The sequence below is a fragment of the Tachysurus fulvidraco genome, chromosome 18 (assembly GCF_022655615.1).
Source record: "Tachysurus fulvidraco isolate hzauxx_2018 chromosome 18, HZAU_PFXX_2.0, whole genome shotgun sequence".
Lineage (NCBI taxonomy): Eukaryota > Metazoa > Chordata > Actinopteri > Siluriformes > Bagridae > Tachysurus > Tachysurus fulvidraco.
The window spans coordinates 2740082-2752581 of NC_062535.1; the positions used below are offsets into that span (position 1 = coordinate 2740082).

Sequence of the window (12500 nt, forward strand, 5' to 3'; positions counted from 1 at the left end):
TATATGGAGAAACAAATTAAAGGCAGTAGGAATATACAGTACTTTCGACCGAATTTGAAGTTGAAGAGCTGGTTGTTTTTGTTTTCTATTCCAAAACGTGGAAGCTTTAGATGGGACATACAGACGTCTCCAAGGAACTGAGGAACAGCTTCACGTCGTAGCCGCTTGCACTCACGTTTCCCTGGATTCTTATCCATACTGCCATAATCTGTGTGCATCGTATGCTCGCGGCTTTTAACCAATGTTTGTTTTTTAGTAAAACACACTCTTCTGTACAAACTTTAACTGGAAATAATCATCATCTTCATAGGTTCACTCCAGTTTACCTGTTTCTCCTTCTGTTCCATTATTTATGCTATTTCAATTGCACTGAATGTACCAAAGGTTCAGGGATCGGCGCTGGCCGTCCTGATATTCCTCCTTTCCCCCCTTTCTTCACTTCTTGACTTCTTTCATAGTGCTATTGTCTGTTTTTTGCACTCATCTGAAAGTAAAAAGAAAACATTGATTACACTGTGGCTTACTTGCATCTTATTTTTTCATCTAAAGCAGGATAAAATCCTGACCTAAAGGGACTAAATAATTGGATACATGTTATGTTGCTTTTAACTGGTTTTGTTTACAGCAGCACTTTGCTGAAGGACTGATGATGGACTTAGAACCACACAGCTGTAGGATCGATTTGTATTCTGCTTCTGGACATTTTATCAGGTGCACCAAACCATCAATACCGTCACAAGTGTCTAGTACTGTTTAATATATTCTACCATGCCTTAAATCTCACTCTTGGTTGAATGCAGATATGTGCCTCAAACCCATCTCTGTACTAAATTCCTACTGTCACAGATGCTCTCATCCACAGAGCAGAGGTCACAGTTCCAATAACCTCATCTACCCTCCTTTGTTGTGTAAGTCTCAAACAGTGGTGGTAGGCGGGCTCTGGAATTGCCAGTCTGCTGTAAGGAAAGCTGATTTTATCTTTGCTTTAACTTCCCATTACTCCTTTTGATTTTCTTGCGCTAACAGAAACCTGGATATCCCCACTGAACACTGCTACACCAGCTGCTTTGTCCTCTGCCTATGCTTTCTCTCACTCACCACGAGAAACAGGCAGGGGTGGTGGTACAGGTTTGCTGTTGTCAAACAGATGGTGCTTTACCACCAGATTTACTGACTTTTTTATTTTCTAGTGTGGGTCCCGAGGTGTGATCCCCCCCCCCCTCCTTGAGATTTTCGCAGTTCTTCCATGCTTTTGTTGTGCAAACACCCCTATCACCTGCGAGGCCTGGCTCATTTGCATTTGTTCACTCAGAGTAGCTCAGATCCAAGGCAGGCCAAACCTCTGTGTGTGACATGGAAACATCTATACAAGCCTATCTAGACAAGGAAACCTTCACGGCCTATCTATACAAAAGTCTGTTTAGTCTGTTTTATTTATAAAAAAATTGTGTGCTAAGGTTTGTCATTGCCATAGTACATCTGATATTTATATAACCCTTGTGCAGACCTGGGGTCTATTTGACTCATCTGGAAAGTTTAATGTGTCATAACTTGGGTTTATATAACGTGTCATATTTGCCTGAAATTTACCAAATTATCAACTTTGTATGTAAAATTAATTTGTCTATTTTCGTTGAACTATGTGTTCCTCCTCAAGTCCTCCCGAGTCAATTTGACCCAGCCACATTTAGTGGGGCAATAGGTCACACTTTTGCCCTTTTCAGCGCAATGATCATACATACAGACACAAAAATGCACACATAAAATGTCCACTAACACACGCACCCAAAACTGTCTGTTTAGCAGACACCCTTATCCAGAGTGACTTACAACTGAGCAACTGAGTGTAAAGGGCCTTGCTCAGGGGCCCAGCATTTGAACCCATGCCCTTCCGATCAGTAGCCCAACACCTTAACCACTGAGCTACCACATCTCCCCCCCCCCCCACACACACAAAAATTGGGCATTGCATTTTATTAGGCCTCCAGAAAAAAAAAATACACATTTGTAAATATTTCACACTTTTGATGTCTTGACCCTAGCAGAGGGCAAAATATGTGGATGATGGGGGTGTTTGCACAACAAAAGCAGGAGAACAATGGAGCTGTAGGGGTGCTAGTAGGTGTGAGGTCCAGGGATTTTACGCAAATGTCCGCAGGTTTACCTCCTCTTTTGAATTACATGCTATTTCAGTCACATCTCCAATCAACCTTGTTATCATTGTTGTTTACCGTCCTCCTGGTCCCCTAGGAGACTTAATGGAAGAAATGGACACACTGCTTAGTGCTTTCCTTTCCAATAGCTCCCCTCTGACGGTGCTTGGTGATTTCAACCTCCCCTCTGACAAGCTTCAATCTTCTTCCCTCCTGACTCTTCTCGACTCATTCACCCTGACACTCAACAGCTACATCCCCACACACAAAGGAGTCAATGTCCTAAACCTGGTTTTCACTCATCCTTCTTCAGCTACAGACATGACTGCTACCCCACTACACGTCTGTGATCATCACCTGGTATCCTTCACCATCATTCTCCCTATCCTACCTAGAACAACCTCTCACCCCTCGCTCTGTCTCCCCTTCTTCTGTAGCTTCTGGCACTCTTTCTTCTCTTCCTGATCCTGAGTCTTTTTCCTCACTACCCTTGGACTCAGCCACAGATACTTTCCTCTCATCTCTTTCCTCAACTATGGACTTTCTCTGCACTGTGTTCACTAAACCCAAGAAAACTTCTTGTTCTGCTCCTTGGTTTTCAGAAGATCGAAGATCTAAGATCATCAGTGAGAAAGTATAAGAAATCACTTGATGCAGATCTTGATTCTTACCGAACACTCCTGGCCAAGTTATCCTCAGATGTGACTTTTGCCAAGACTTTCTTCTACAAGGAAAACTTGAAGATTCGTCACATGACTCTCGGAAGCTTCACAACGTCATCTCTTCTCTACTCAACCCCCTGGCTCCACCTTCTTCATCCTCCCCAACTGCAGAAGACTTTGCTTCTTTCTACCAGGAGAAGATTGAGGAAATCTGCCGGACCTTCACTTCAGCCCCGACTGCACTTACATCTCACAGTATGGATTCACAGTATTGGATCCACTCCCTTCCACTATGCTCCAGACCATCTCACAAGACCTTCTGACCTTCATTACCACTATCATCAATAGATCCATAGCATCTGGTCAGGTACCAACTACTTTCAAGAGACCAAGGGTTATTCCCATCCTAATGAAACCTGCTCTGGATCCATCAGTAACTACAGACCAGTATCATCTTGTTTCTTTCAAAAATTCTTGATCGCATTGTCTATAATCAACTGTCTGTCTATCTCTCACAGAACAACCTCCAAGATCCCTTTGGAGGCCCTTTTGGATGTCTCTGAGAAAGTACATGTTGCTAGATCAGCCAAACTGTCATCCGTTCTTATCCTCCTTGACCTTTCAGCAGCATTTGATACGGTCAACCACAAGACTCTCTTGTCCACCCTTGGGAGTTTTGGTATTTGCGGATCAGCTTGGGGAATGGTTTGCTACCTACCTGGAAGGACGCTTATATTAGTTAACATGGAGGGGAGTGATATCTGCTCCACACAGACTCTCCACTGGCATGCCACAGGGCTCAGTACTTGGTCCTCTTCTTTTCTCCCTGTATATTCACTCTCTAGGTGAAGTTATTTCCTCACATGGGTTCTCTTACCACTGCTATTCTGATGATACACAACTTATCTTCTCTTTCCCACCCCGGATCTCAGCATGTCTGGCCGAAATATCATCATGGATGACTGCTCATCAGTTAAATCTCAATCCTAGCAAAACTGAACTGCTGATCATCCCAGGTGATTCATACCCATGTCATGATCTTGCTATATCCCTGCACAATGATCTGATCTCCCCTTCAGCCACAGCTAACAACCTTGCGGTAACCATGGACAATCAACTGTCCTTTTCCTCTCATGTTGCTAATGTGACTCGCTCATGTCACTTTCTTCTCTACAGTATTAGAAGGATTCAGCCATTTTTGTCCACACAGGCTGCTTAGGTACTTGTTCAGTCTCTTGCCATTTCAAGACTAGATTACTGCAGCACGCTGCTGGCAGGTCTACCTATGAACGCAATTCGTCCTCTGCAAATGATCCAAAATGCAGCTGCAGGGCTTGTTTTCAACCTGCCAAAGTTCTCGCATACCACCCCACTGCTCCAATCCCTCCACTGGCTTCCAGTAGCTGCACGCATCAGATTCAAAACACTGATGCTGGCCTACAAAGTCAAAAACAGACCAGCTCTCTCTTACCTCAAAGCCCTTATCACTCCTTGTACTGCACCCTGCACCCTCCGATCTACCAGCACTGCTTGACTGGTTCCACCATCTCTCAGGGTAAGAGGCAAGTATACTACAAGGCTCTTCTCTGTTCTGGCACCAGGGTGGTGGAATGAACTTCCCCTAGGGGTCCGGACAGCTGAGTTACTGGCTATTTTCAAACGGCGGTTGAAGACCTACTTATTCAGGAAACACTTTCAACTAGCACTTCTTTCCCTATCTTTTGCATATATTTAAAAAAAAGAAAAAAGAAAAAAGAAAATAAAACTTTTGACACTTTTTCATTGTAACTTTGAACAATGTTTTAAACTCATGGTATCTTAAATATGTAACCTAGTGAACCAGCATTAATGTATCCAATGTTAGAGATTTAAGCACTTATGTATGTCGCTCTGGATAAGGGCGTCTGCCAAATGCTGTAAATGTAAATTCCCACTCAGCTACACTATTTAGGTAAATGTTTGTGCACCCCTGACCATCACTCATATGTAACTGTTAAACATCACATTTTAGATTTATTCCCCTTTCTTTGATGTTCTAATCAGCTCCACTCTTCTCTTCTGGAAGGGTTTGCACTAGATGTTGGAGCGTAGCTGTGTGGATATATGTTCATTCAGCACAGTGAGATCAGACGCTGATGTTGGGATAATGAGGAGACTCCAGTTCCAGTTCACCCCAAAGGTATTCAGTCAGGGCTCTGAGCAGGACACTCGAGATCTTCCACTCCAGCCTTAACCTTCACATCATGAAGCTCGCTCTGCATGAAAGCATGTATGAGATTCTACACTGCATGTTGATACTGAACACAGCACAGCAATTAGAAGTTTTTTTTCTCTGTAATGATGTCAGTGTAGACAGTTTATAATATATAGAAGGGTCACATCTGAACATACTGAAATGTAACATGAGAAGGGTGAGTGAGCATTATGCCTTGAACAGGGAAACAATGTGAATGTTTTCCACAATTATCTAACAAAACCTTGTACAAAGCTTGTATTTTGAATATCAGTAAATGGGTGCAACAGGTGGACTGGAGTTTAATAGAGAAAGACTTCTTGCGCTTCATGAAGTTATAGTTTCATGTTGCTAAGCAGTGTTAAGGTTATTATAGCCAGCCACAGACATGACACTATGCAAATTCTTACCCAAAATTTCCTGCTCTTTTTTCCCTTAATTACAAGCACCAATTTCAAACCCATGACCTTCCGATCAGTAGCCCAACACCACTGAGCTACACCATACCACACCACACCACACCACTCTCAAACACAGACACTCAAAAGTACACAAACAAACAAAATCACAAACACATTCATTCCTAGCGCTAAATTACATTATATATATATATATATATATATATATATATATATATATATATATATAGATATATATATATATATATATATATATATATATATATATATAGATATATATATATATATAAATTAACTACAAAAAATATAAACAAGGACAGACCAGTGGTGTTTGTGTTTTTTACTTTTATAAATCATTACACATTTATTTGTAGCTTTTACATGTTTACTATATGAAACACAGACTTTATTTTCACCACATATTAATCGTCCGCATGAAAGGAAAAAAAAACGTTTACTTTCACTATTTGTTCGAGTCAGTAAAACATCACAACATAGTGAACTGAATCATTTTGCATATAGCTCGTGCAGAAACAAATGAATCAAATCTAGTTCGATTCATGTGATCCTGTTCATGAGAATGAATCGATTCGTTGGCTCGAGTAGGAGTCACGCGCACACTTTCCTTCACATAGAGACAGGATTTAGGTGACCTGGACAGATATTCAGGAGTCTTAACACCTTTGTTTAAACTCAAGATTTTGCTGATAGACACCTGGAGACATTTTCCTTAAAAAAAAAACTTTAAAAAAAAAGGTAAATATGTTTTTGATTAATTTTTGTATTTAATAATGAATTTATTTTTATTGATTTATTTAATTACTTTTTTCCTGGTTAGGCCTATTTTTTATTTATTTTATTTTTATTCAGATTTCCATTCATTCATTTTTAATGAGCTCTGCTGTTAAACATGGGTGAGATTGTTACTGCGGTTTATCAACATTGACGAGATGCGTGTAGGTGCTTTTAGACACCCAGCGGTCATAGCACCGAAATTATTATTATTATTATTATTATTATTATTATTATTATTATTATTATTATTATTATTATTCAGATTAACATCACATTCGGTGCTATATATATATATATAATGCTATATAAAATATATAAAATATATACATATTATGCTATATATATTATATAGCACCGAAATCTAAAAATGAATTATAAAGAACCAAATTATTATTATTATTATTATTATTATTATTATTATTATTATTATTATTATTATTATTATTATTATTATACACTCCAAACAGAAATGAGGTCATTTCACTGCAGAATTCTAAAAGAATTGTTATTGAAGCAGCTTCTTGTTGTGATTTTAATGTTCCTCTACACTCACAATAATAAAGAATATATCTGATTCCTGTCTCATGTTATTTAGTTTCTGGCTTTGTAACTTGTGCTACAAATGACACCAGTACTTTTTGTTTTTGTAATTAATTACAATTGCATTGTAACACTGCGTATTGTTTTAATAATTCATTCCCAATACCTAAATAGGTGAGTAGCTAAAACTTTAATCATTAATAAGAATTACTTAATAAACGAAATTTAGTTTTTTTTAAATGTACAATATATAAGGTTTAACTTGTATAGAACCTGTAAATGTGTTGTTTTTGTTTATTTATTTAAAGTGATCATTTTCCGTGTTACCGCCATGTATGTAAAAGCTGCGCCACTAAAAATGTTCGTGCGGCTCATTGAACGTGCTTTCAGGAAGAGCTGCTGCTGAAATTCGGTGGGTTTGTTAGTCATGTTTTCAAACAATGTCAGGATTTTTACAACAAATAATAAAGAAGTCGTACTTGTTTTTAAGTAAAAACAAACTTTTATGCGTCCTTGGTCATTATAAGGATGTGACAGTATATTCCAGTATGATATTTATGACACACAGAAAGATTTTGATTTCTTCCTGCTCTTGGACTTTCCTCCCTTCTGATCTGCTGATGTATTTATATTTCTTGTAGTTAGAGCAGGGTTGTCCGATCTTATCCCCAAAGGGTTGGTAATGGTGCAGGTTTTTATACCAATCAATCACACTTGAGATCATCTCAAATTAATTATTTAAAAATCATTCAATGTGATTTTCCGGATTTTTGTTATAGATGAGTACCTATGATAAAAAATTACAGACTTCTACATGCTTTGTAAGTGGGCAAACCTGCAAAATTGGCAGTGTATCAAATACTTGTTCTCCCCACTGTATATAGCTAATTCTGGTATTTTATGAATGTGAGAAATTTAGTCTAAAGTCAGAAATCTTCTAGAAGACCAAATGAAATCCAAAGTTCTAGGACTTTTTTCACTACAGATTAAAATGATGGTAAACTCATCAAGCCATATTTATTTGGGCTGGTTTTGTCATAACAAAAAAATGCTGTCATTCCAGTTTTAAACTTTTAACCCTTTTTTATGCAAATTATATGTAGCACCCCGAAGGCCCAGTCAATGTAGGTGCATACAAAAAAATCCACTACAGTAAGCATAAAATAGTTTTAATATATATTTAAAATATATTTACCAAAGCATTAAAATAATTTGGGTCATCCACCCTGATCGGAAACAGCCCACAAGGGCAGCATCCTTCAGTTGGTATAATCAACGGACAAAAGATAATGGAGCTTCCTACAGGGAAGAGTAATTTCATGGCAAACTGTACAAACACAGCAACCTCGACCACATAAACCCACCATAAATCATTAGTGATACCCAGTCCAAATCAATACATCACTCAATTAGGCACACAAAACCTGTTGGGGCTCCATTAATCTCTGCTTCGGATTCCCCAAAGAAGTGGTAGGAAGCTACCCAAGAGGTATAACCGAAGGGTACAGGAAAAAGCACACATTCACAACAGGGAGCAGTCAGTTTTACACTTACATAGAATAACCAAAAACACAAAAGAGAACAGTGACTATTCACCATCATCCAACAACCGAAACCAACCAAACGCACGGTGGTCCAGAACATCAAACACCCAAATTCTTAGCAAAGCAGAACCAAACATATACACGATGATACTGAGCTTAAACTATCACATTCTAAAAAATAGAATAAAATTTTTTATAAAAAGGTTTTACAGACTGGTGGTAAGGGGAACCTGCTCTGTCAGTGCATATTACCAGTTTGTGTGATAATGACTAAATGACTTCAATCCATCAGTCGTGAAACTTCGAATTCACCAAAGCCAGTGTGGTGCAGTGGCACCGATTCGCATGAACTCGCGCCTGCATCATCAGTGTGCAAACAAGTTGGCCTTTCAGCATTGTACAAATTAATATTCAGTTCTGTTTTTCTCTCTGTGTTGAATGTAGGGTTGCTTTTTACTGACATGTTAGAACACTGGCCACTGAACACTGACTCTGTATTCCACACAGGCTCTCTGAATAACTCCTCACTCTTAAACCGACACCCTCTCTGTAACTGGGTGCTGAACTTCCTGACAGACAGACCCCAGTCAGGTAGAGTAGGAAACCAGACCTGTGAGCACAGGGACCCCTCAAGGGTGTGTCCTGAGCCCACTGCTGTACTGCAGCCCTCTTCACTTATGACTGCATGGCCTCCTAAACCAACACCAAGATAATAAAGTTTGTGTATACCACAGTCATCGGACTCATTAATGTTGGGGAGGAAACATCGTACAGAAAGGAAGTAGCAGGTCTGACATCCTGGTGTCAGGAAAATAATCTCTCCTTAAATGCAGATAAGAGCAAGGAGATGATTATTGATCCTAGAAGAAGGCGGAAGGAGCAGCACATCCCAATCTACATCGGTGAGACAGAGGTAGTGAGGGTGAAAACCTTCACATTCAATCAGCGAGGACTTCACCTGGTCTCACAATACTCAGCATCTCTTGAGAAGATCCCAGCAGCGACTGTATTCCTTATGAGGGCTGAAGCAATTTAAAATGTCAAACGAGATCCTCAGCAACTTCTACAGATGTACAGTTTAAAGTGTGATCGCCAGCTCAAGCACAGTGTGGTATTGAAGCTGCACTATTCAGGACAGGAAAGCTCTCCAACAGGTCATAAAAACTCCACAGTTCATCTGTGGTGTGGCCTTCCTATCACTTCAGGACATTTACTACACCAGGGTCATCAGGAGGGCCCTTTACATCATCAGGGACAATACACACCCACAACAACCTCTTCACATGTCTGCCATCAGGGAGACACTACAGGAGTGTGAGATCAAGGACAAAAAGACTCACAGCTTCTATACACAAGCCATTTGACTCCTGAACAACACTTAACACCACTACCTTCCGGTCGGTAGTCCAATACCTTAACCACTAGTCTACCACATCCCACCTCACACTCCATAAACCCCCACTGAATGCGGCCACATCACTCACTGAGCACCTAACATAAATCTTAATCTGTATTTACTGTTTTCATCCATTTCATTTCTATTATTTATTTTTATTCTCTTGTAAGGGAGACGTGCAAACTAAGAATTTCATTGTATGGTCTGAACCATTATGTTTTCACTGTGCACATGACAATAAACCTAGTGAATCTTGAACCTTGAATCTCGCTGGTGTTTGGATTTTAAATAAATTACCGACTCTACCTCTGTTCGTCAGATGGAGAATGAGACGAGACCGATGCGGGTGCTGGTGACGGGAGGCAGGGGCCTGGTGGGGAAAGCCATAGAGCGTGTGGTGAAGCAGGAAGGAGGAGCGAAAGAAGGAGAGGAGTGGATCTTCATCGGCTCAAAAGATGCAGATCTGACGTGAGTTCCAAAACTAAGCTCTTAACACATTTACATCATGTGAATCTCCAATTTTATAGACAGTGGTTTTATATTGTCAGCTTAACCATTGATTAAAGCTTTATAGACAGTAAAACACTGCATACAAATACCACAATACAAGTTTAACTTTTAAACCTAGATGGCAAAATAATAAAATACAAGAATTAGCTATATTCAGTGGGGAGAACAAGTATTTGATACACTGCCAATTTTGCAGGTTTGCCCACTTACAAAGCATGTAGAAGTCTGTAATTTATATCATAGGTACCAGAGGTGGCAAAAGTACACACATCCTTTACTCAAGTAGAAGTACAGATACTCATTTTTTAAAAGACTCCAGTAAAAGTAGAAGTAGTGACTACACTCTTTTACTCTTTTACTCAAGTTAAAGTAAAGACGTATAGGCTCTTAAGTAAAAAGTCGCCGTTACTACTACCTGTTTAGTGTCATGCTGGTAACTGGATGCCGTTTTTTTTTAATATATATACGTATATACATACATACATATATGTATATATATATATATATATATATATATATATATATATATATATATATATATATATATATATATATATATATATGTATGTATGTATATGTATGTATACAAAAGGCAGGCACTAATGTAGGTGAGGTAGGGTGGAGTCAGCGTTCACATTCATCCCAAAGGTGTTCAGTAGGGATGAGATCAGAAAATAACCACATATAGCAGGAAAGGTCAGGTGACCCAATACTTTTGGAAATATAATGTATACCAAGTGTATCACCAAGGCCATATCCCAAACTGTAGGGAGATTCCAGCTCTGTGCTTCAAAACAACTCAAAATTATTGTGATGTTTTACAAATGACAAAATTAATGTTAATTAAATTAAGCACTTCGTGTTTTTTGGGTTGACACCAGGGGCGGTTCTAGGGTTTCATCTTTAGGGGGTTTAACCCTCAGTGAGAATTTAAAACAAGAAGAGTTCTATATTATATATTATATGACAACCCTGGTAATAAGAATAGTGACATTTCACTGCTTTTGGTTGCCGTCTTTGCGTCTTTTCGCCGATTAACGTTATAGATAAACGCCTCCAGCTCTGACTGCGCGTGCACGCTGCGCGTACCTGTGCTTCTCCGTTCAAATAAAACAGACAGCTGAAGACGCACTTTTGAAAGACTACAACACACGCGTGTAAAAGCAAAGTAAAAAAAAAAAATCGCTTTTGGATCAAACTGATAAATAATTTTCTTTCCCATCGACGACATGTCGTAATTTTTATTGTTTATTTATGAAAGTAAAAATGCTCCTTATAGTTTTAGGGTGGCTGAGATTACAGACAGGGGGCTGAAGCCACACTAATAAAGGGCTAGAACCCCCCCTGGGTGACACAATTCACAACGCATTCGCCAGGAATCCTTTTTGACGCCGATTATTACAAACATCTCCGTCATATATGGCCATGTGTGTTCAGGAATGTTAGTTATTTTAACATCGGTGACTCCCTCTGAATGAACATTAGCCATTCCTTTTGTAGGCGCTGCTCATTGTTAGCTCCGCTATCCTTAGTCTATGTCTGATAGCCAGTAAATAATACAGTACACCAGTCACATGGGGAAAAAGCCGCACAATGATAGGATGATAGGCTGGAAACAGCGCTCAATGAGAAGGAATAATACTAAAAGTAACGAGTCTGTTTTGAAAATGCAAGAAGTAAAAAGTACAGATATTTGTGTACAAATGTAATGAGTAAAAGTAAAAAGTTGTCAGAAAAATAAATAGTGGAGTAAAGTACTGATACCAGAAAACTTTACTTAAGTACAGTAACAAAGTATTTTTACTTCGTTACTGCCCACCTCTGATTTGTATGATTTTTAAATAATTAATTTGCATATTATTGCATGACATAAGTATTTGATCTCCTACCAACAAGTAAGAATTCCGGCTCTTAGTTCCTGTTAGTTTTTTCTTTAAGAAGCTGTCCCGTTCTCCACACATAACCTGTATTTCTGCACCAGTTTGAACTGGTTACCTGTATAAAAGACACCTGTCCACACACTCAATCAAACAGACTCCAACCTCTCCACAGTGGCCAAGACCAGAGAGCTGTGTAAGGACATCAGGGGTAAAATTGTAGACCTGCACAAGGCTGGGATGGACTACAGGACAATAGGCAAGCAGCTTGGTGAGAAGGCAACAACTGTTGGTGCAATTATTAGAAAATGGCTCAAGATGACGGTCAATCTCCCTCGGTCTGGGGCACCATGCAAGATCTCTGAGGGATC

General features: G+C 39.2%; 1 protein-coding gene across 4 annotated transcripts in view; it reads left to right on the forward strand.

Annotated features, from left to right (window-relative positions):
- The first annotated feature begins 6067 nt into the window (after positions 1–6067).
- The window catches only part of LOC113661818 (GDP-L-fucose synthase-like), a 22910-nt gene continuing 16477 nt past the window's right edge, over positions 6068–12500 (forward strand). For 2 of the 4 annotated variants that reach the window (XM_047803290.1, XM_047803291.1), the window contains exons 1-2: positions 6071–6222; positions 10060–10210. In XM_047803290.1, coding sequence (XP_047659246.1) covers positions 10062–10210 — 149 coding nt within the window. In that variant the 5' untranslated portion in view covers positions 6071–6222; positions 10060–10061. Of the gene's footprint in view, positions 6224–10059; positions 10211–12500 lie in introns of all 4 variants that reach the window. The other 2 variants (XM_047803288.1, XM_047803289.1) reach the window with 2 other exon arrangements.